The sequence below is a fragment of the Artemia franciscana genome, chromosome 7 (genome assembly GCF_032884065.1).
Source record: "Artemia franciscana chromosome 7, ASM3288406v1, whole genome shotgun sequence".
NCBI classification, from domain to species: Eukaryota; Metazoa; Arthropoda; class Branchiopoda; order Anostraca; family Artemiidae; genus Artemia; species Artemia franciscana.
This window is the reverse complement of record NC_088869.1, coordinates 25,570,970-25,595,741: the sequence shown is the minus strand read 5'-3', so window position 1 is coordinate 25,595,741 and position 24,772 is coordinate 25,570,970. Positions and strand designations below refer to the sequence as shown.

At 34.5% G+C, this 24,772-nt stretch overlaps 1 protein-coding gene across 1 annotated transcript in view; it reads right to left on the bottom strand.

Annotated features, from left to right (window-relative positions):
• LOC136029646 (fasciclin-2-like) overlaps positions 1-24,772 on the bottom strand; it is an 83,369-nt gene that overhangs the window by 36,276 nt on the left and 22,321 nt on the right. Inside the window, exons 4-9 of the mRNA XM_065708147.1 lie at positions 23,916-24,217; positions 18,128-18,160; positions 13,845-13,984; positions 11,289-11,512; positions 7,437-7,533; positions 2,283-2,535 (exon numbers count right to left, since the gene is read on the bottom strand). Of these exons, the coding sequence (XP_065564219.1) occupies positions 2,283-2,535; positions 7,437-7,533; positions 11,289-11,512; positions 13,845-13,984; positions 18,128-18,160; positions 23,916-24,217 (1,049 nt within the window). The remainder of the gene's footprint in view (positions 1-2,282; positions 2,536-7,436; positions 7,534-11,288; positions 11,513-13,844; positions 13,985-18,127; positions 18,161-23,915; positions 24,218-24,772) is intronic.

The following is a 24,772-nucleotide window of genomic DNA, read 5'->3' as shown; positions in this document are numbered from 1 at the left end:
AAAATATTTGAATAGATACTTCAGATTATATCCTATATCGCCTGTGGAGGGAAAAGGTAGTCCTTAAAGTACCAAATTATCAAATTAAAATACCTCGTGTACCAAGTACCTTAAGTACTGCAATAAAGTACCTTAAGTGCCAACTATCAAATTAAACATATGTTTTGAATTTGTTCCCATCTAAGGTTTACTCTCATTCATATCTGAAAACTTCTATTTTCTAAAATCTTTTTTTTTAAACTACGGAGTTTTTAGGCCAGTGCCACATTTTAGTCAGTGCTGTCACGTTGTATAGCCAATTAGTTAAATTTGACAATACCTTCGTCCGAAAAAATCCAAACATTAAGAATTTACTTATTCCCAAAAACAGGTAGACCTTCCAAGGAATGGCATACCTTCTCAGGCCGGATGGTGCCATTTTCTTTGGATTATTTTTTACTGTTTCTTTTCCTGAAATTTGGTGCTCGCTACTATTAAAAAATGCATAACTGTATAACGTTTTTGTTTTTCTTTAAAAATCGAATTCCCGATTTTCTTAAATTTTTAATAATATTTAGTTGGGTAATTTTCCAATTAACCAACTAATATAAACAGATTTTGTTTTCACAGTTTTTGGTACTTTTACCACTTTTCGAAAAATCTTCCCATCCCAGAAAATTTGAAAAAATAAAACCGAAAAAATTTGTAGCTTTTAACTTGAAAATATATTCTCAATTGAGAAAAGGGCTACTTTTTAGTTCTCTTAAGAAATTGTCTCTTAATATCCCTAATAGCACAAAATATAATCTTATTTGAAAGGACAACATTAAAAAACAAACTTAAAACCAAAAATGGCCCTCCCAAATGGATTTAAGATGTCAATATATCCGCCTAAAATTATGGATATTTTTTCCTCAAGTTTTAAAGTTTTTATAAAATAAGTTTGCCTTTGAAAGTTTTTATTAGTTTTTAAAGAGAGTAGGCATGACTTAAAATTAGGGTGGGTAAGTCTAGGAGAATATACATGAATATGTTCGGCTCATTTTGGTCATCAAACATCAGCTTTATCATGCCTCATCAATAAAACCAAGTTCTTATTTCTTCTTAGTCCTTTGGTAAAAGAAAAGGGGATTTTAAGTCTAATAACATGCTTCAAGCACCGGATATAGAGACGTGCCCAATATGCTACTAGTTCTTCAGCAAGTAAAATGAATCAATACACGGTTTTGATGAGGATCGATTCCAGATAAACGTGAAGCTTCGGAAAAGTTGTTTCAAGAATATTAAGGGCTCAGTTTTTATGACTCTTTGGCTATTATTTAGGCTCTTTCTCCCGTTTCTTAGAAGTAAAGAGTTTGTTGAGATATTTGGCAATCATGCCTAAGCATTAAAAAATCAGATACGGAAAGGGTTTCATTAAAATAAATATAAATAATGTGATAAAACATCATTAGCAAGTATACGCCTAGTTTCTTGAGGGGGAGGGTGGCACAATTTAAATATTACATAAGTCTCTTATATATTTAAAGAATATGGAATACGTCAATTAAAATTGTCAATTAAATAAGTCAATTAAAATTGCCTAATAGGTTTGGAAAATTTAGCAATAACCTTCAAATCTTCCTTTAATTCTGTTTTAGCTTTAAAATATAAAAGTTTATAGATAAAAGCATCTTGGAAATTAATGTAATTAATGCTTAGATCCGTATATCTTCAGCCTTTCATTCCGTCCTGTCGGAGAAAACAGCACAAGTTTTTTTTAATAATAATAAAACCAAAGCTGTTAACCCCATAATTCCTCAGTAAGAGCGAAAAATAAACCACATCTGTTCACTTCAAAATAGACTAGAAACAAAAGGATTCTACACCAGGAAATAGTCTTAATTCTGATCGGTTTTGTTCTTCAAAGGGACAATGTGTGGGAGGCATTTTAGTAGTTTTACGAAAGATTCATAAGTTAGGATTTTAATGTTTTCACTGAAACAATTTCTTTTTTTGAAATTCAAATGAGGAAAAACTGTAAAATTTGAGTGGAATGTTAAAATGTAAAATTGTACATAGCTGACTGACGTGGCTTCATTATGTAATGTGATGCTAACAATTAGTGTAAAGCAGTCTAAGACTTCCTGAATCCTTTTAAATTAGAATTATGGTGTACCCGTCCCTCATCTGAACTGACTATGCTTCTGCAGGGGCGAACCTGCAGAAGGTTTCTTTTTTTCAATGTAAGATAAGTGTTATTTTTGGGTAAGGCGAAAGATACTATTTATCAATTCTAAGAATGTGGTTGAGAATTCAATTACCTGAATTTTCAGCATAGCATTTGTAGAGACCGTCATCGCTACGTGTAGCACCTGAAATAGACAACCTGGCAACAGCGCTGTCAGGCTCACCTCCAATACCTGAGCCACCAATGCTGGCCTCAACGCTAACCCTTGGGTCTAGGGTATTGACTCCAATTTTGTATGTGTTATCTGAGCCTTCTTTAAGAAACACAATTTCTGGAAGGGGGTCACCTCGGGCAATACATTCAATTGTGATGTCTTTATTTTGCACCTAAAAAAAAGCAAACATTTTGGAAAACCTGATCCACAGCGTCAAATACAGGTTTTAGGGCGGTTCTAGTTTTAGTTTTTTAAATGAGGGATATCATGTGCGGGGACCCAGGGACGAACCTCCAGCATTTTTATTGGGGGGAGGGGTTCTTATCCGGATAGTCCGATAGAAAAAATAAAGCAAACTGTAAAACGGGTCAGCGGAAACGATAGTATGAAAAAAGACTACTCATAATAGAGCTGATATACGACATATAAATATTGACATTTTAAAAAACCCCTCCCAATTTGGCAAAAAAGGGAGATATTGTTGGGATATTTCAAATAAATTGTTGCCGAATATACAACTGTTATATTTTTGTAAAATACCCCCAAACTATTGTGCTCAACTCGTAAACCAGCCCCCTCTTTGTGAAAAGCTTTTTCATTTTTGGAAGAGCGGATTGAAAATGGGAAACTGGACTGAATCAGATCTATTATGGATGGAATAAGAAACAAAACCACAAAAAGAGTAGCGTTAAACAGTTGGATTTAGGAATTAAATGTCTACAATAAAAAATAAACAAGTACCAGCTACTCTATAGGCTGCAGATAACCGTAAAAGGCAAAGTCAAAATAACATGGAGAGCCTTAGAATTTTTCTTGTTGATTTTTTTTTTTTTTTTTTTTTTTTTTTTTTTTTTTTTTTTTTTTAACTTGTGTTACTACTCTTACCAGCTTCTCACAATCGTTGGTAAGACGTTACTTATTATTGGATGCTCTATATCAATATATTATATAGCAAATAATATTATTTTTGGCTTAATGGAGCTCTTTACTTTTCTTTGAAAAACTCTATGGATTTTTGTGGAAAACGTTTTTTAAATTAATATTCAGTAACACGGCCACTTGGTTCTCAGAAGTTAAAGTTTCGACTATTCAGTCATGTGGATAACAGAATGAGAAAACCCTGATCATATTTTCTAAAATTTTTCTTTCTTTTTTTGAGACAACTTGTGTTGCTACGCTTTTCACAATCTTTAGACGTTACTTATTAGTGAATACTCTGCTTCTTTTTTTTGTTTAGAATATGCAAAAAAAAAAAAACAAATAACACCTTTTTGGCGCGGAGCTACGGTATTGCACGATTAGGGTTGATTATATACGCTTTGGACGGTATTTGGCATCCCTCAAGAGAGTAACTGTGAAAAAAAAAAAACTTTTTTCTCCTGTTTAATATTTCCTTATGTATCAAGATTGAAGCAACATTAGTTATTATTTGTAGTTAATACAGAAATTTTTTCAAATATAATAGATCAGAGGCGAAAAAGCACACTTAGCCGAAAAAAATTACACGCGTGTCGTGCTTGCAAAACACCTGCACGGTAGGTCAGTTACGTACAAGTCTAAACGCAAGTAACTAAATGAATAAGAGACTAATTCTCCGAACTTCGCTTTAAGCTTGCTTTTTATGATATTTCTTTGGAGGGGGGGATAACAATTTTTGCAGGATAGGCAATCGCTAGCCGTGCCCTCCTGCTCCAGCAAGTTCTGGTGAATGATTCAACTATAAACTAGGAAATCAATTTAATGAAGAGACACTGCGTAAATAACCATTGGCTACTAGACATCTTTAGTACATTCAAATAGTCCCAAAACACCCAATAAAGGATTTTTCAGTGCTGACAGCTAGACTGAAAAATAATTTATAATCCTAACTAGTCAAAGAACCTGTCAGACACTGAGAAAAAAGACCTTAGCATATATTCTTGTGCAAGAAAAAATATTTTACCTCATTCCCATAAGACAATTTACACGTCCTCCCTCCCCCCCCAAAAAAAAATCGAGTTCTTTCTGAAAGTTACAGTTCTACTCGACAGTCAGGAGACAAAACCAGGTATGCTTTTCAAGCATCGAAAAAAATTCGTCACCTTTGATTGGCTAGGTGTTATGGGAACTAATAAATTATATAAAGTAAGATAAGTTGTCAAAAAGAAAGTCCACAGGTCATATCAAATTTAAAGATGCAACAGCTAAGTGCCTAGCAAACAAATTACAACAAAACATTTTCTTATGTAAGGAAAAAGTATGATGGAAATTTAAAACCATCAATTTATAATAAAACAAGAGCTAGGAGCTCATTTGGCACTTGTGGCGAGGCCTGAAGAGCTAAGAGCCAAGAACTCATATGGTATGAGCTCTAACAAAATTCTAAAAATCAATAGATTGATTTAAAAGGAAAATCAGAAGCCGGTCAGGATTTAAAATAAGAGCTCTGAATCACGATGTCCTTCTAAATATCAAAATTCATTAAGATCCGATCACCCACTCGTAATTTATAAATACCTCCTTTTTTCTAATTTTTCCTCTCCCTTTAGCCCCCCCCCCAGATGGTCGAATCTGCGAAAACAAATTTATCAAGTCAATTGGTGCAGCTCCCTGACACGCCTACCAATTTTCATCGTCCTAGCACGTCCAGAAGCACCAAACTCGCCAAATCACTGAGCCCCTCCCCCCAACTCTCCCAAAGAGAGCGAATTCAGTACGGTTACGTCAATCACGTATCTAGGACATTTGCTTATTCTATCCACCAAGCTTCATCCTGATTCCTCCACTCTAAGCGTTTTCCAAGATTTCCGATTTCCTCCTCCAACTCCCCCCAATGAAACAATGTAAATATCAAATTTCATTAAGATCCGGTCACCCGTTCTAAGTTAAAAATACCTCAATTTTTCTAATTTTTGCCAATTAACACCCCCCAGCTCCTCCAAAGAGAACGGATCCGTTCCAATTATGTCAATCACGTATCTAGAACTTATGCTTATTCTTCCCATCAAGTTTCATCCCGATATCTCCACTCTAAGCGTTTTCCAAAATTTCTGTTTCCCTCCTCCAAAACCCTATGTCCCCGGATCCAATTCGAGTCAAAAATGGAGCGTCTGATACATAAGACCCTTGTATATATCAAGTTTCATTAAGATCCGATCACCTACTCGTAAGATAAAAATACCTCAATTTTCATGTTTTCCAAGAATTCCGGTTTCCCCCTCAAACTCCCCCCGATATCACAGGATCTGGTCAGAATTTAAAATAAGAGCTTTAAAGCACAAGATCCTTCTGAATATCAAATTTCATTAAGACCTGGTCACCCGTTCGTAAGTTACAAATACCTCATTTTTCCGAATTACCCCCCCCCCCTATTAACTCCACCAAAGAGAGTGGATCCGGTCGGGTTATGTCAGTCATGTATCAGTGTTTTTATTCTTCCCATCCAGTTTCATCCTGATCTCTCCGCTTAAAGTATTTTCTAATATTTACGCCCCCCCCCAATGACACTGGATCCGGTTGAGATTTAAAATAAGAGATCTGAGTTACGAGGTCCTTCTAAATATGAAGTTTCATGAAGATCCAATCACTCCTTCGTAAGTTAAAAATTCGTCGTCTCTTCTAATTTTTCAGAATTAACACTCCGCCAATAGAGCGGATCCGTTCCAAGTATGTCAATCACGTATCTAAGACTTCTGCTTATTTTTCCCACCAAGTTTCATCCTTGTCCCTCCAATCTAAGCGTTTTCCATGATTTTAGCCCCCCCCAAACTCCCCCCAATGTCACCAGATCCATTCGGGATTTAAAATAAGAGCTTTGAGACACGATATCCTTCTAAATATTAAATTTCATTGAGATCTGATCACCCATTCGTAAGTTAAAAATACCTCATTTTTTCTGTTTTTCAGAATTAGCCCCCCCCCCCCCACAACCTCAAAGAGAGCGGATCGGTTCCGGTTATGTCAATCATATATCTAGGACTTATGCTTATTTTTCACAACAAGTTTCATGCCGATCCCTCCCCATTAAGTGTTTTCCAAGATTTTAGGTTTTCCCCTCCCAACCCCCACCCCCATTGTCACCAGATCCGGTCGGGATTTAAAATAAGAGCTCTGAGATGTTTCGATACCAAATGATATCGAAACATCAAATTTCATTAAGATCTGATCAACCGTCCGTAAGTTAAAAATACTTCATTTTTTCTTTTTTTCGAATTAACCGCCCTCTCCCCCACCCAGATGGTCAAATCGGGAAAACTACTATTTTTACTTTAATCTGGTCCGGTCTCTGATACGCAAGCCAATTTTCATCATCCTAGCTTACCTGGACGTGCCTAAAGTAGCAGAACCAGGACCGACAGACAGACCGACAGAATTTCTGATTGCTATACCATCAATAAACAGTTAGTCATCGTTTCACAACTATACAGAGCTTATTCCATCCTGATTTTCTCGCATCAAAAACTACAGACCATAATTGAAACCTCCACGAAAAGTTCATTTTGTTGTTCAGTAACAACAACTCAAATGTACTGTCATAAGTTTCAATTGACTTGGAAGTTGTAAATCTAATCCCATACCGATTATCTGAAATTGCGAAAACTAAAAGGATTACAATAGAAACTGAACTATCTTACTAAAAGCGGAAAATGAGCCAAAGATTTCGCGATTTTTTTTGTAAAAATTACCAAATTTGTTACAACTCAGCAGTGACAATTCAAAAGGTGTTTTGTGACATTTAGGAAAAAAAATGTCCCCCTTCATATTTTGAAAAATCCGTTTTTTTTATTTCTTCTATAGTTTTGTGAATTGACACACCTGGTTGCTATAGTTAAAATACAGCGTTTGACAAAATCTATTTTTTGTAAAAAAAAAAAAAATTACACAAACTACACACTTTTAACAAGAGTAAAAAAAAAAAAAAAAAAGAAAAACTTTGTGTTAGTTTTTTCTGTTTTATTTTACGATTTATCTTGTAAGATACCGTATTTTGAGCTATCGTAACCGAACTTAACCACATCAACCCTGGTGTTACTGAACAAAGGATACTGCACATGTTTCTTTAATAGACGGAGAGAAAGGAAGTAGAGTACGTACCCCTGTGGCGTTAATAAAGGAGACAATTGTTGGTTTGGTAATAACTCGTAATCTCGACACCGCTTCGATAGTTCCACCGTCATTTGAAGCTCGACATCTAGGATTAGAAAAATGGGTGAGTTCTACCTCATTGCTATAGCTATCAGTATGATTAGGAACAAATAAAAAAAATATACAACTTAAAATACAAAAAGAAAAAATAAGTAAACAGAAAAATAAAACAAGTAGCGAGGTGCAATTGGCAATCATCTCAAATACATACACGAGCTGTTTTTATTCCGTCTCGGGGACTAAGCTATGGAGAATATTTATGGTCCAAGAGCAGAACGATGTATGATAAACCCCCTACCGCTCAAGCTGATCATTCATTGATTCATCAAAGAACCAGTTTTTTTTTTGTTAGTTTCTTTCAGCTTAGCGTGAGACAAGACAAAGAGAAGTGACAGAATAGATGGAAAATATATAATTTGGGCAATAAAGTTGCACATAAGGGGGGGTATATTTCATTAGGATTGAACGTCGGAGAAAAATATTAGAAGAATATTAAATAGGGGGTAGGCTATATCAGAAAAGTACCCAAAGATCTTTCCCAAGGGTGCAAATGGGGGGAGGAGGGTAAAAAGGATTGTTTTTGTTGCAAACTATTACATGTAGGGTATCAAATGAAAGGTATTTTTAAATTTAGAGCTGATATTTTTTAGCCAAGAAATTTTGAGGACTTGGAGGAGGGGTTAATATTGATAGGCGAGGTAAAACCAATCAAAATTGAAAATTGAGAATAAAACTAATGAAACGGTTCGTTTAAACCTAAAAAAAATATGTAACTTTTTAAATGATAGATTTATGGTAAAAATAGCCCCTAGAAGGATGATATGTCTATTTCCCTCTAAAGAGAGAAAAATTCCAAGCCCCATAGCTTATATTAAAGCAACTAAGAATCATATATCAAAAACTATAAAAATAAATAAGAAAAGAGATGAAGGGCTTTTAACCATTCGTAATTAAATTATTGATAACAATTCCGGTCTGAAATTTTTGAGTTCCAATAAGTGCAGCATATACATAACGCACCAGCTTGAGTGTTTGAATAATAAAATAAGGTATTCTAAGGATTTACGGAACGTTATCGTATTCTCCATCATTTGTAGTTCAATTGTTAAAGTATAGTGGGTTAAACTATATTGGCCCGATAAATAATATTAACTTCGTATTATTGACAGTACTGGTAGGGCTAAAGGAAAGTGTTTATGGAAACCCGCTTTTGGATATATGTTATGTACATATTATATATGTTTATTATACATTGATACAAGAAACTTAAAACTAAGCTTGCTTAGATTCTTTTTTTGAAAATTAAAGTTGTTTATCAAATTTATCAATTTCATGGCCAGCCACAGATTATTGAACGTTTTATAAATGAACCTTTTATCCTATAAAGGCTGCATAAAGATTTTCTGCTCCTAACCCTGTTTTGTTGCGTAAGTTTAGTGTTTTCAGTAAAGCACCAGTTTCAGGACTGTACAGACGTAGAAAAATATCAAGAGCCAGTTCATTCGAAACAGTTTTACAAAAATATGTTGCCTAAACTGTGAAGCAGTAATTTTTGTTCGCTTCAGATCCAATTTCAATCTTCACTTTCATCAGAAAAGCTTTTTTTTTAATTAGTAAGACTATAGAAAATCCATTCATGTATATTGATGACAGAAAGGTGTAAAACCAAATATAAACTGATGCTGGTTCATATGCTGGAGAACATTTAATTTCCGACCTGTCTGAAGTCTAGGGTTCAAGCTAGACAGTATCGAATATTTGTTTTGAATTCATTTGTTTTTTGGGTAAAAGTTGCATTTGCTCATAAAAATAATAATAATAATAATTAAAAAAAAACAACCAAACGATAGTAAACTATTTTATATGCGTAGATGGATAAAGGTTTCGATTAACCAGGAGGATGTTGGATTGAAGATCAAATGAGGACCATATTTTCAAATTATAATTTTGATAAATCTACAGTGTGTGTGTGTGTTTGGGGGGGGGGGCAAACAGTTTTTCCGATCCTCAAAAAAGTATGAGCTAAAGTTTTTTTTAATGCATTTTGTCCGATATGCAGCGCTGCTAGTTACTATATACCCTACTATCCAAACAGTATATCAACCGACGTGCATAAAACAAAAAGATAAAATCTAATTGTGAATCTTTTGTGAACAAAACTCTTTTGTGAATTTCGGACACTTGGAAGCAAAGCTGTATCCAGGGGGAGGGGGATTACAGGTTTTACACCCCCCCCCCCCCCCCACCTCTTATAATTTTTTTCCGACTCGTAAAAATGTAATAAGATGTATATAAACAAATTTTTTATACAGTTCGTTAAGTTTCGGTTGGTCAGGTTGACTGCAGGAGCTCAAAAGGCGCTATGTTAAGCATCACAAATTTTACAGAAGAATAAACAAAATTGAAAAAATGTTTCAAGTTTCTTGGCTCTTAATAATGATAAATGAATTGCGCAAAAGAGTTTTTTCCTGAACTATCAAGATATGGTAAATACAATTTTGAAAGCAAAATAAAAATTTCCCAAACATTTCTGTGCAGAAAACAGAGGATATAACACATTTTGGTAGAAATTAAAACTTTTAAATTGCTTCAAAATCAAATAAGACAGACGAAAGGACTTTGGACTAACAGGATTAGACCAATATAGAAAAGAAAAATTATTCAAACCTATCCCAGTCCGTCTATGATAAAAATGATTGTCTTCCTTTCTTCCTCCCAAACCAAATGTTAACTCTAGAATGCATCAACAAATCCAAGGAACTTTTCTCGGAGAAATTCCTTTGAAAAATGTAAAAAAGCAACTTGTTGAAATCATTCCTCCTTAAAATTCAGATTCCAGAAAGAGTTGAAGATAAATTTCTTCATCAATCACTTTAACAATCAGTATTCAACAGTCTGATTTACAATTTTGGTTATTGTGACTGCACTAAAATACTGATCCAATCTTTTACGAGAGTGACATTACTGATTTATAGACGTAATAAACAACCTTTCAAAGTTATTCGAGCATATTGCTTTAAAACATATTATACTGCTTGCACGTTACGACACTAAAGTCTAACATGGGGAAATTGTTTATGCAAGTTTTATTTCCTTATACTTTTTATTCAATTGAAATCAAGATGCTATCAAGATATACAGCACAATACATTGGCAGGGGAAACAACTGCGTTTATTACTTTTTACTAAGTTACGGTACCTTATCTATTAAATATCGCATTCTTAAAACTTAACTCGTCAAAAATCGAACAAAACTCCACAGACTTTACAAGTTATTAGTTACATGTATTGCATCAAGGCGTAAGCAAGCACAGTGAGGGGGAGGGGTAAATTATACCGTCACAACTGGAATAAATAACCCAATTTTTTCATAATTCGAAACAAGTAGTTGTTTTTAAGCAAAGGCCCCCCCACTTCCGCACCATTTATAAAAATTCATAAGTATGGAAACCGATTAGCAAGGAAACTACCGTTCGTTTTTTAGAAAAAATATTTATGCTTTTCATAATATTAACTAGGTTAGAATTATATTAACTAAAGAAACCTAATTAAATCTTTTTTTTTCAATAATAGCTGGGTTTTTTATCGCTTAATGTTTGTGCTTTACACTGGGCTGAAGATAAAAGAACTTCTTTTGCCAGAAGGAAGCAGTAGGTATATTCGTGTTCATCCAAAAAAAAGAAACGTTTCTACGCTCAAGTTTTCATAGCAGGCAAAATCACATCAGCTTATCAATGCATAAAAAAATACTGAAAAAAAACAATCAAATTGAAAAAAACTAGGTCAATAATAAAAGCTTACTTGTATTCACCAGCGTTTTCTCTCTTTACTTCTTCAATAACAAGAATGCCAGTGTTCGGGTTGATAACAAATCCAGGTCGACCAATAATTGGCTCCCCATTTGCGTCAATAAACTCATAGGTTGGGGTTGGTTCGCCCTCAGCTTCGCAATCCAATCGTGCAGACATATCTTCAATGGCTTCAATATCTTCAATGACGTTCTTGAATTTAGGCGGGACGATAATCTGAAAGGAGACCCTAGTTTTAAAAGCCCTTTTCTCATTAAACAAAAAGTTATCAGTTAGTAATACAACAATTTATCAAGACACGATACACAGGCGGTTTAGGGGGGACGGCGGCGGCAGTTGCCCCATGCGCAGAAATTTTAAAGGCGCAAAATCTCAAATAAATAGCCGAAAGGTTACAATTCTTTTGTAATTTTATTTTGATTAAAACAAAGTGGAAGGCGCAGTCACTAAAGAAAATAATTAGTATATTAATAATTAATCGTCAAATGAAAAAAATCATATAATTATAATTAATAAGATAAAATTAAAACAATTAAAAATACCTAAATAATTTAAATAATAGGCTTTATTTAAAATAATTCAAAATGAATGATTAATTAAATAGTAATTTGGAAATAATTTTATTAATAAATAAAAATTTCGTTAAATATTGGCCTGAAAATTTTATGGGAGATGTGGGGGGGGGGGGGTCGGTGTTAATCAAGGCTTTTACTTCGGGCATAGAAGAGGCCAGAATCGCCCCTGGTCCGATGCCTCCTTAAAAAGGGTCTTTAAATTCAAAAATTTGGTTGAACTAACCATCTCTCTTTTTCTATGACAACTGGTTCGACACGAAAATTTCTGAAAATAGAATACCCCTAAAACATTTGTTTCTAAGTAGTTAGTCTTCAGGGTGTAATTTTCCCATTATTCAAGAAGTCAATGGTTCTCAGACAATCTTAATAAGATATTATCCCCTCTAGTCCCTCCCTTTGTGCAGTGGACCATATGACTATAGTCTTTCAGTTTACAATCAAATTTTTTCATAGCAAGAATGGATCTACTATCCCCTCCAGGCCCATTATCAACGCTAAATCTAAGTATATTCCTCAAAATGAAACGACTTTAGGGGGATTGGCCTCCTTCCTTCAGATTGACCTGAAGAACAATTGGTGTCGCGAGCTAAATGAAATTGATACTTCCCTAGGTTTATGATAGCGTATATTCATGCTACTATAAAATATTCAAAATTTTGAAACTAAAACAATGCAGGAAAATTTTTAATTAATCTAACATTTGTTAATAGCTAGCCACAATGCTTAGAATTCAGCATGAAATAAATAAAAACAATACACTTTGAGAGCTTGTCATTCTTCAAACTACTCCTTAAACAGCTATTCCATTAACGTCAGAAAAAGCGCTTCATAAATCAAATTACCAAAGCTTTGACCTTGATGGACATTAACGAGAAAGAATTGTGCTCTGTTGAAAAGGAACAACCTGACATGAGGTGTTTTAGATGCAAGTCGAATCAGCCAGCTAAGCTACTAAGGAAAATAGATGAAAAGCAATGATTCACTGAATAAAATATGGAGTATCGCGGCAGCTTCGCGTGCAGTAGTCAGGAAAAAATGACAAAAGTTGGATTTAGTTATCTCCTTTTCTGTAAATGAAACGATTAACTTATCCGTTGTTTATTTAAAAAAAAAAATATGAATGAGACACAAAACACATTGAAAAAGAAGGGGGGATGGGAGAAAGAGAAAGATAGATATAGAGGTCTTTCAAATAAAAATTACTCTATTGGATGTTGTCAAAACTCTGCTCTTACTCAGGTGAATATAATTCCAGATTTTAAAGGAAAATCTTCATATGAAGGTAGCAAAAAATAGAGAGAGAGAGAGAGAGAGAGAGAGAGAGAGAGAGAGAGAGAGAGAGAGAGAGAGAGAGAGAGAGAGAGAGAGAGAGAGAGAGAGAGAGAGAGAGAGAGAGAGAGAGAGAGAGAGAAAGGGAGGGGGAACTCCCCCCTTTTCTCTCCCTCTTGGGAGAGAAAGGGAGAGAGGTACATGAGGTAAAGAGAGGAAGAGCAGAAGGATAGGAGAAAGAAAGTTAGGCGGGAGAGTGGAGTGGAGGTGGAAAGAGAGAAAAAGGATGTGAGGGGGAAGGGGTAGAGAGGAAGGAGGGGGACTTCTAGATTATAACAGAAGGGATTATAAAAAAGCTTTTCGGTAGATAATACTATCTTCGATTCTTTTTTTTTTTTTTTTTTGACAACCTTAAAGTTTCACCCTATATCGGTCCAGATTACTAATTTGTGGCATTATTAGGCAAGAAAAAAGAACAGCATCATGGTAATTGCAAAATTTTGGTCTTTCACAGCGGGTATTGAATTTTTTTTTTTTTTTTTTTTTTTTTTTTTTTTTTTTTTTTTTTTTTTTTTTTTTTTTTTTTTTTTTTTTTTTTTTTTTTTTTTTTTTTTTTTTTTTACTTTCTCAGTAGTTTTTTTTATTTCTCACAAGTAGTTTGTAGTCAAATTACGAAATGAAGTTATTCGGAAAACAATACTTACTTTTAAAGTAATTTTCTTTTCACTCAAATCTCCTGTGAGCTCAACACTTGCTCGGCAGGTGAAAATACCAGCGTCTTCCCTGGACACGTTTCGAATAAGGATTCCATCCGATTGGGGGAGATACTGGCTTTCAAACGTCTCTGCAAAAGAGAATAATTTCATAAATTTATATCGATCGAACTTGTATCTAGCCGAAGTGGTTAGCTCGATGATAATTTTTTTTCATGCCAATAATTAGCTGATGTTTTCTGCTCCGCCCATTTTCTTTACCATGAGTCTCTTACCTCTCCCCCTTTACATATATATATATGTAAACACAAAAACGGATGAGCTACATCAGCAGCATCGTTAGACCAAAATTATTAAACTAAAAAAAAGTTTGTTTTTTTACAGAAATTAAGGGCCAAAATTTAAAACCAGCATAAATTATTTTGCATATGAGGGGGGCTGTCGCTTCCTCAACCCTCCTTCTTTAATAAAGGTCTTAATGTTCTTCAAAAACAGTTCTCATTCAAATTCAACGGCTTTTGCGTTTGAGCTGTCTTTCTAAAAGAATTTTGACAAAGGGTCAAGGTTTAGTTAAAAGAGCGAAGGTAGAAGAAGGGACAGCTCCCTCATATGCGGAATAAGGTATGTTTGTTGAAGGCTCTAATGTTACTTCTTACTTTCAATTGAAAAAAAAAATTGTCTTTCTTTCTTTTCTAGCTATTTTTCAAACCATGCAAGGAAATCTCCTTGCCCTGCTGTGTAAAATTTACCCTGGAAACTTTCCTTTCCATGCAAAATTTTCACCGTGGAAAATATCCCCAACCCCGAAAAAATGTTTATCAATAAAAAATAAAGTATGTAAACAATGTGCAAATTGCACAACTTATAGTTCTATCACTGGGGGATGAGATAGAACATGTCATTCCCAAAGGCATAGTTATTGGACCTTTCAATCATTTTGTTCACTTAAAATGACCCTCTTCTGATCTTCTAGGACCATTAAAAACGCATCCGTGATCTTTCTTCTGGCAAAAAATAAAATTCCATATTTTTATAGATAGGAGCTTGAAACGTCTACAGTTGAGTTCTCTGATATGCTGAATCGGATCATGTGATTTCATCAGTGTCACTTGTTCTTTTGGGGGCTTTTACTCCCTTTATCGGGATTCAAGCAATTTTTAGGGCTCTGGGCTTTTGATGTGTAACATTAAACTAACTTGATGAATTATTCATATTTGGAATCAACATAAAAAGCCAATTCCTTACTCCTTACTTGAAGTTCTTTACCATGATCAGTTTGATTTACATTGGCACTGTTGCTCACCAGTAGCTAAAAAAACCTTGTTCGTTTTAAAATGAACAAAATAGAAATTCATAATTGTTTTATAGTTATTATTCCAAGAAAATTACTGCATAGTCTGTGCTCAATATTCACAAAAACTGAAGGTTACAAGCTGTCCAAAATTCCTGTGCTCTAATTAAGCAAAAGGAGCTAAGCATAAGGCTTTCATCATCAAGCTATTATCATCATCATCATTTCATAAGGCTTTCCTCATCTTTAATTTCTGCAAGAAAAGCTTTTCTCATGAGAATCTCTCAGAACAATTGCAATAATCCAAAATTAGTATCCATCAAAACTTTCAAAGTTTTGAATAGCCTTTAGAGTAAGTCTCCGAGCCATAATCCCAATTTACCTAAAGCAGCATTAAAGTTCGTAATTAGTTGGATGTTAAAGGGTCATAATTAATTGAGGATTTACATATCCGTACCCAAGATTTTTTCACAGGTGGGGAGGTAAAAATCACCTGTAAAGCGATTTGGATCCGTCACTGAAATGCATAGATTGACCAAAAAATGACCTCGAATTTTGATTTTTAAGTTTTTTCAGCTATTTTTGTGCGCATGATCAATGTTTGACATTGGAAATACACTAAGCGTATAACATATGAATAGAGCTTTCTCTCTTTCTTTCTTTTTTAGAGGGTAAGAAACGGCAAACACCAATCTTATTTACTTATTTAGATGTTGATAGTAAGAAAATACTAGGTGCAATCCTGGTCATATCACTGTTTGGTCATAGATTTGACTAATTCTGCTTTATCTTGTTCTATTTAAGAGAACAGTGACCGACAAGTAAGATTCAATTAAGCAGTCAACCAGCTGTGGAACCAACTTCTTGAACTCAGTTCAAATTTCAACTTAAAATGGGTAGAGGCCGGACTGAGATGGTTAGAAAAACTTTTTATTGCTTCGTTTAATTATTACTCGTTTACGTGGTTTACTTTTTTAAAGCTTTTGTTGTTTTTCTTTCCCTCAAATACAAAAAGTAAGAGTTGAAAGGTCTTCAAACAGTAGCTAAAAAAAAAAAAAAAATCTATGAACGGTCAACAGCTTGGTTTAACTATTACTCATTCACTGGTTTACTTTTTTGCTTTTTCTGTATTTCTTTCCCTCAAATACAAAAAAAATCAGATTTGGAAAGTCTGAATACATTAACTAAAAAAAAGAGCAATGAACAGCCAACAGCTTGATTTAATAATTACTCATTCACTTGGTTTACTTTTTTTGCTTTTCACTATTTTTTCTTTCCTTCAAATACAAAAATAAGAGCTGATAGGTCTTCAAACAGACACTGAAAAAAGAAAACAAAAAAGAGCATTGAACAACCAACAGCTTGACTCAATATTAGGAATTTTCAGAAACAAAAAACAAACACTATTATTGAACTATACTGTAGCATGTTCAGGAAAACATATTTACTACGCATGAACCGGTTTGAAAAGCATTCCTCAGTACATCTCAATCCCACACAGAAACCTAGGAGCACAGCTTGGATACAAATACAGCTATGAAAACTTCTATCTTGCCCATGAGAAGCTTTTGGTACAGAGCTCTGAACTTGGCGCCTCCTCCAAGCCCGCACTCCGACGCGTAGATCGTACTACAACACCATAGGTGGGAACACAATTTTATTTTGATGCATACACAGCTTAGATACCAATACCAGTTTCCTGTCTCCAGCCTCTAGCATCGCTACCGCGCACTGAGTCCCAAAAATAAATCGAGTTTTCATAACTGTATATTTGTATCTAAGCTGTGCCTGAAAGATACTATTTCTCAAGATGCAGCTACTTTTCAAACTTTTCAAAACATGTGACATAAAAACGTGATTATTTTAGACAATAGTCCAAGTCTTACCTCTTCTCTAATACGTCGTAAAATGGTGTCTGTATGCAATGGCAACAGATAGACACTTAACTGTGAGTTGTTTTTTTAGGGGGGGGGCAGTCAAAAATCATAAATGGGTGAGCTACATGCGCACCTTTATACATAAGTGTGCAATTCATCTAATCGGATTCTGCAGGAGAGCAAAAACGCCTTTAGACATTTAACGAGAAAACTTTAAGGATTAACTAGATTTTTTAGATTTATAAAAATCAAAACCTATAAAAAAGCAAGAAAAGTAAGATATTAAAATTAAAAATCTGAAAAAATTGACAGCCAAACACTGTTATTTTGGTATATGCTCCACAGAATTATGTCATATGGTTTTTAAAGAAGAGGTGCTGAAATATATCTTGTCTCAATCATGGCCAGCTTCCCCTACCTCTCATGAACTAAAGGCCTTAATATGTTCCACCACTTGAAAAAGATTCCTGGGGGAATATGTCGTTTTCTCGCTGATTTCTCTCAAAAGCGGACTGAAAACCTTTTTGAATAATGGTACTGATTGGTAACTATCATAAATTAAGGCTTATGTTCACTGTCCAACATTTTGATATTATTTTTCTGCAATCCTACGGTTGTTAGGCCTCAACCTGAAGCAACCATGTCACTAGCATTCGACAGATCATACTTAGTTTTATTCGTATACGAATTAGGTTTTTTGCTCCGTATTTTTTAAAAGGTTACAAAATACGTTGAAAAAATCAAAATTATGTGTCTCACAGGTCAAATAAATCTCAAGGGAAAATTATTACAGTTCAGGGAGGTTGGATCCTAAGGGGTAACTGTAATTTTATCAAGATTGAAAAAAAGTTCATAAAAGGATTTGAACAACAATAGAAAACAAACAGAAACAGAAAAACATCAAACTGGTTTAAAAACTCAAGGGAACGCAGTTGAAGGTTTACCTTTAAGTTTACACTCAGCATTATTCATTGTAGACGCAGATTTTGAAAGAGAGAAAGACTGAAAGTGAAGAGACAGCAAAAATGCATAAAGAAGGTAGGACAAAGATCACTACATTTAAGAAATCGGTGAACAGAAGGTATACTGTGCTACTACTGGCCTACCTTTAACCCGGCTTTGGTGACTATGTCTCCATCCTAGAACATACAATAACTTCAGGTGTAAGAAATATAGCATTTTCCAGCAAAACAAATCACTGATTGCTTACAAAAAACAGATTTATTCTTTTTTCTTTTTGGTCCAGATCACGACCAGTCAAAATCACAAAAAAAGAGGAAAAATATTCCTAGTATATTTACTAAGTATCTCTTAGGATATACTTACTGTCAAATTAGCCTAGAACTAATCAAATAAACCTAGAAATTGATATTTAAGGTACAATGGATTGCTGATCTTTAGATTACGGATACTAATTTGCCTCAAATATAGAACAAACAACCTAGCGATTTACCTCATGGAACTATGAGTTATAGAAGCATAAACGCCTTAGTTTTAGCGGGAGTAGGACGTCAGAGGGATATTCCGGGGGGAGCAGGGCTGAAGGCAGGATAAAATCATTTTAAAGTTAGTTGCTCATATGCAAGGTTATTATTTTCGAGTTTTTTAAAGAATAGGGCATCCTCTTGGAGAGGAGGGTCCATAAGCTTTTGTCATCAGTACATCAAACAAAACGGGTTATCAGAATTCAATCAATATTCGTGAGAAGTGGGAGTAAATATCCTAGCTGTTTATGAGGGCGTCTTCAGTATAATTCAAGCTTTGAGCAGAGGGAGGGGGAATGGAGGTCCATAAATCAGTGTCATCAGGATACCCACCAGAAAAAACGGTCGGATCTCAACCAAACTTTGAGAGACGTAAGAGCTACAGTTCAATTTATGTATTTTGAGGATCTGGTCTGATGCAACCTTGGCGAGGAATGAAAAAGGGAGATTTTATAGGGTGCCTAGCTTCTCGTCGTCAGGATATTTACCAAAAAGGATCATGTCCGTTTTTGTACTGTTGTTCCTTTTCTCAAAATCATAAATATTTACAATACCATTTATTTTTGACGGCCACTTTTAGTCTCTATAAATTTTACATGTTCAAAATGGCATAAACCTTAAATTTGTCTAAATGAAACTGTTCTTAACCTTCCATTTTCTGAAAAGCTTCGCTTACAACAGGTATGGTTTGTCTTTTATTTGCCGTCCATGGCAGTGGCCATGGCAATATTGATATAAAATTTACTTGAAGTATATTATATAGTCAACAATAATAATCGTAAAACAGCAAAGAATGGATCTCCTCCTAGAATACAGAACACCGTTCACTATTTGCTGACCCAACCTCATTTAAGAATACTCGTCAGAATATCCTTTATTCTAGTCAAAATGACCAAGATAAATCGTGTGTAATCGTCTGAAAACTCAACATTGTGAGGAGCACTTCGAAAAAAAAATGAAGCTGCCTACAAAGTATATCGCCAAGACCAAAAGCAAGGTACGACTATGAAATTCCTTCCGATAATGACCTATTCAGCTCAAAATCCAGTTTGTATCCTGAACTAAAGGATCTAGTCCCTTTGGTAGGTCTTTATCCCCAGGAAGCATTTGCACTAGCGAATACGTTCCGTAAAAATAGGGAATACCAGTCCCAACAGGAAATAAAAAAATATGTTACCTTTGCCCCATAGACTATGTGAAAGTAAATGTATACAAATAATAAATATATAAATAAATAATATATATGAATAATTATAGTTTTTTGTATGAGAAAATAAAGACACCTTACTGGAATATATGATAATTGTTGTTTCCTTTCTTTCTTTTTTTTCGCTCTAATTATGAATCCTAGAAGAACGGGTTCACCGACCTTATTTTCATTCACTGTACTCTTTTTTCTAATGGGCGGAATCACTAGTTTCTCAAAGATAATCAGTATGGTTAGCGCCTTGCAATTCACTGAAACTGAGCTTGTCTTTAATTTAGAAACATGTTTGAGAATATGCTGCAAGAAAATATAATCTAGACCTTCAATTAACAAAAAAAACTTAAAATACTTAAATAAAAGGTATTTGGTTGGAATGTGATAGAAAACGTCCAACCTTTACCCATTGAAATTTTTCCTTGAATTTATACCTATTGTTCAATCAAGCTTATACACTGTATAAAATATTATATAACATATATAATATTACATATACATATATATATATATATATATATATATATATATATATATATATATATATATATATATATATATATATATATATATATATATATATATATATATATACATATATATATATTATATACATTATAAAATCTATTGCACACAAAAGGAAGTAGATGAGACAAATGAAGTCTCACGCCAAATATCGGCCTGAAGGAAAACCTCTTTGAGGAAAAATTTAGAGGTGTGGCAAAAAAAAATGTTGGGTTCAGAATGTTAATCCTGTTCCAAAAAAAAATCCTCCGAAACCTCAGACAAAAGTTGAAGATGTATACTTCCAATTTTTCTTGAACAACTTGGTTTTCAGATTTCATTTTTCATTATTTCTGTTTGCTCCTTTTTTTTATCAAGGAGGCACACTCGTGCCTCTATAAAGAGGCGACACACGACAATGTTAAGCGATCTTCGGTTCCAGTGGTCGCAGACGGATGGGGAGGGATGCATTTCGTAGCCCGAGCTCCAACTAAGAAACCTGCAAAATTTCATCCCCCTCCAACTTTTCCTTCATGGGGAAAATATGGCCGAAAGTTTCGACCTGTCAACCCAAGCCCCCCTTTAACGTTGTCCGATCGGGCTGAAATTCACAAGTTAAGGTCCCCTACGGCCCAGGAGCTTATCCGCGAAATTTCAGCTTGATCCGATAACTCCTTCCCTGTTTTCCAGAAACCACCCATTAGCTATTTAATTAACGGATTTCTCTCCATAAGAGCCCATGTTAATTTGAAATTTTTAAAAGCTATTGAGAAGTTATATTTACACACATGCAAGTTATTAGCTCAGTTGGTAGAGCGTGAGACTTTTAATCCTCGGATCAAGGGTTCAAGTCCCTTACGGGCGGTTTTTTTTCACAACATCAAAAAAATTTTGATAACACCTGGACAGCTTATCATTTGAGAGATAACAGAATATTAGCTTCTTATGAGCAAAAGAAACATTTCGGTCATTCTATCTATTTTTTTTTTCTATTTTATACAATGATTTAAAAGCGGGGGGGGGGGCAGCCACCCAAGTTCCTCTCCTAATTCTTGTACGAGGAGTACAGGAATTATTAAATTACATCCACCATGGATTGTAGAAAAACGTACAGAAATAATATGAAAAAAACTTCGTTTTCTTAAAGAGTTAAAGAGGCTGCGTCCCAAAGTCGAACCTTAAAACGTACAGGAATTAGAAGAGGCAGTTGGGGGGCTGCCGCCCCCCAAACCCTCAGCTTTTAAAGACTCTTTTGTACAGTTTTTTTTTTTTGGGGGGGGGGGACTTCATTGTTACTAATTACTAGTTTCGGCGCAATGGTTCTCCTGTCCTCTTGTGTTTAACATTTTTTGAAGTTATTCCATTATTCATTCATTTCAATTATTTTTTAATTAAAAGAGGGCCTTTCCGAAGCCAAGAGCGGGGGGTTAGCAAAAAAACAAAAAACCTGTACAAAAGAGTCTTTAAAAGCTGGGGGTTTGGGGGGCGGCAGCCCCCCAACTGCCTCTTCTAATTCCTGTACGTTTTAAGGTTCGACTTTGGGACGCAGCCTCTTTAACTCTTTAAGAAAACGAAGTTTTTTTCATATTATTGCATAAATATGTCAACACTTTCATTTAGTAAATCAAGAAGTGAGGTACAAAAAACCTTTTATTTAAATAGAAATAACAAATTTTATTAAGCATAGTTCCAAATCTACTAAAATAGGTTATGACAGAATCAAAGCACACAAGTATTATTTGTAAACAAACTTATTTTTTGGAGAAGCTAGACGATTAACCCTAAGTGCTATCTTATCCCACTAGAGGGATAGCAAGCATTGCAAGATTCATTTTATACGTGGCGTCAATATAATAAAAAGGTCACTAAAATCTTTATCGACCATGACGGAGTAGTAGGCAGTGACGTTTGCAAGTCTTAAGAGTCCCACATAACAATATAATGAAGTGGCACGACCGTCTCAAATCAAAACATGTTAACTGCAAAACACAACTTATTTTTCTAAACTTATATATTTATTTCCGCGAATTATGTTATCTCACCGGATGGCCAACAAGCAGTGTGGGGTTCGTTTCTTTTTATACGCGGCGTCGCTATTTTAAAGGGAAGCAACTAAAAAGTTTATAGATCATGAAGGAGGAATGAGTAGTAACTGGATGTAAAATAAATAGCTATACATAACAACATTATGCAAACAAACACGCTTGCAAATCAGACAAATAAGAAATAACTAGAGAGGCTCACTTATTATTTTGAAAAACTGGTGCTTATCTGTTATAGCGACACCACTCAAGGATTATGCTGTATATAACTCGAAAACAAACCGGTTTCATCTGTCAGTATTAAGGGACAATTAGGCTACGCTCAGCTGAAAAACAAGTGACGGGTGACAGAATACATTAGAATTAGATAATTTGGGTAGTATATTTTCACATTAGGGTGGGGGATAAAGTATTTGGACAGTATGAAGTTAGAAAATAATTCTTACTCCATAATATGCAGAGTAATTGTAGCTAACACAAATTGCATGTACACCCGCTATCATTTATCCCCCCTCCTAATGTGCAAATATATAGCCCAAATTTATTTCTTAAGTGTCATATGTTCATCACGTTTTGGTATAGTTCATTAGGATTAACATAACTTCACTTCTTGAGTGTGGTCGCTATAACAGATAAGTAAAGAAAAATTATATGATTATTTTGATGTACTTAGCACATTTAACTGGACTGACAGTAATCACTCGAGAACTCATTTTCTTTTATACATGGTGATACTATTAAAAAAAAAAAAAAAAACAAAAAAAAAAACTCCTAAAACTGTATATGTTTTGACAGAACACATGGGCAGTAACGATACAAAGTGGGGAGTCCCACACGTCAACATTATGAAAGCAGTACAGCCATCACAAAGCAGAGCACGCTAGATTTAACTCAGATTTATTTTTAAGCCACCCACATCCAACGCGGCGAAGTCTTCTCAGAACCCGTGTTCAACCATACTATTTTAATGCATTACAATTTTGAAGAGCCCGTTCTCACGTTCTCAACACCTTGGAACCCCGTAAGATGAAAGTGCTTTAACGTTTTGCTGGTTTACACAGGGAACATTTGAAAACATTTGTTGTTTCTGAAAACCTGAAAACATTTTTTGTTGAACTTGCTCAAAACACGCTTAAAACCCACTACCTGAAAACACCACTCTGTATAAATTAGTTTATTATGATTTTTTGTATGCATTAACTTATCCTGTGTGGAGGACAGTACACGCATATCCTTTTATTAGTGTATTTTTGTTGAGCGGTAAATGAAATTTAGATAAGCGATTCTATTCAATGAATGAAAATGGAGACAACGAAACATAGTTCAATCATCAGCAATAAATACGGCAGAGTCAATAGCCATACGTGCACCGAATCACAGAAGAAAATACACATAATCTGTTTTGGATTATCGAGCGCTTTACATTTTTTTTTTTTTTTTTTTTTTTTTTTTTTTTTTTTTTTGTAGAAAGATAACTTCGCTAGAAAAAATTAGCAAGAACACGTTAAAAACCATTGTAAAAGACAAAAGTTGGCTATTTCTGCATCCAGCCAGATGAATTATGTCTCGTTAGGTTAACCAGACTAATCTACACACTAAATATATAAAAAATAAAATAGCGGTTATTTTAAACGCAAAGAGGTATATATGATAATGAACTTACTTTTACTGATAGCAACCCCATCCTTAAGCCAACGGACTTGTGGTGCAGGATTGGCATTCACGATACACCTTACTTTGTATTCTTCTCCTAGTGTGGCGTGCTGTTCAGCAGGAACGTCAATCCATTTGATTGGCACCCGAGTGGAAAGTTTGACAGATGCGCTCAGCGTTTGGGAGCTGGTATAAGTTGCACGGCATGTATAATTACCTGAATCAGATTCTTGGACGGAACTAAAAAATAGCTGACGTCTAGGCGTATCACCATTATCTCCGTCATCCTCAGTTGCATCTTCGGTAAAAATCCTGTAAAAAAAATTCGTAGTTGAGCTTCACTTTCTAAAACACATATATAGTACTAAAAAATATATAGTACAAAAACGAGCAGAAAAGGAAAAAAACAGGTCCCCACTTGTGAAGGGATCAAAGAGAAAGACTTCAAATTTTGTTTTTTCCTTCTTCTAACAGCAGGATTTTCTAATAGCAGGATTAAAAGGATTTTTTCTAATAGCAGGATTAAAAGGATATTTAGATCTTGTCAATTTCAGTCATCTTCCATCTAAACAATCATAAAAAAATCTCTTTCTTGAATAAGCCTTTGAAATGCATAATAATAAATTACTGCACTTGCTGTTGACTTCCGACATTTAAAAGCAATATTCTCATAATTCAGGTTTCTTGTATATCTATCTCCTTCTATTTTAGCCAACAAACGATTCAAAACGTCAGATTGTGATTTAGTGATGGAAGAAACGCTCCTCGTACAGAACTTATCATTTTTTCTTTAACTTGTGTGGAATCTACAAGAAATCATGAAACGTCTAGCACAGTAAAAATTACTACTTTAAAATCTTATGGAGT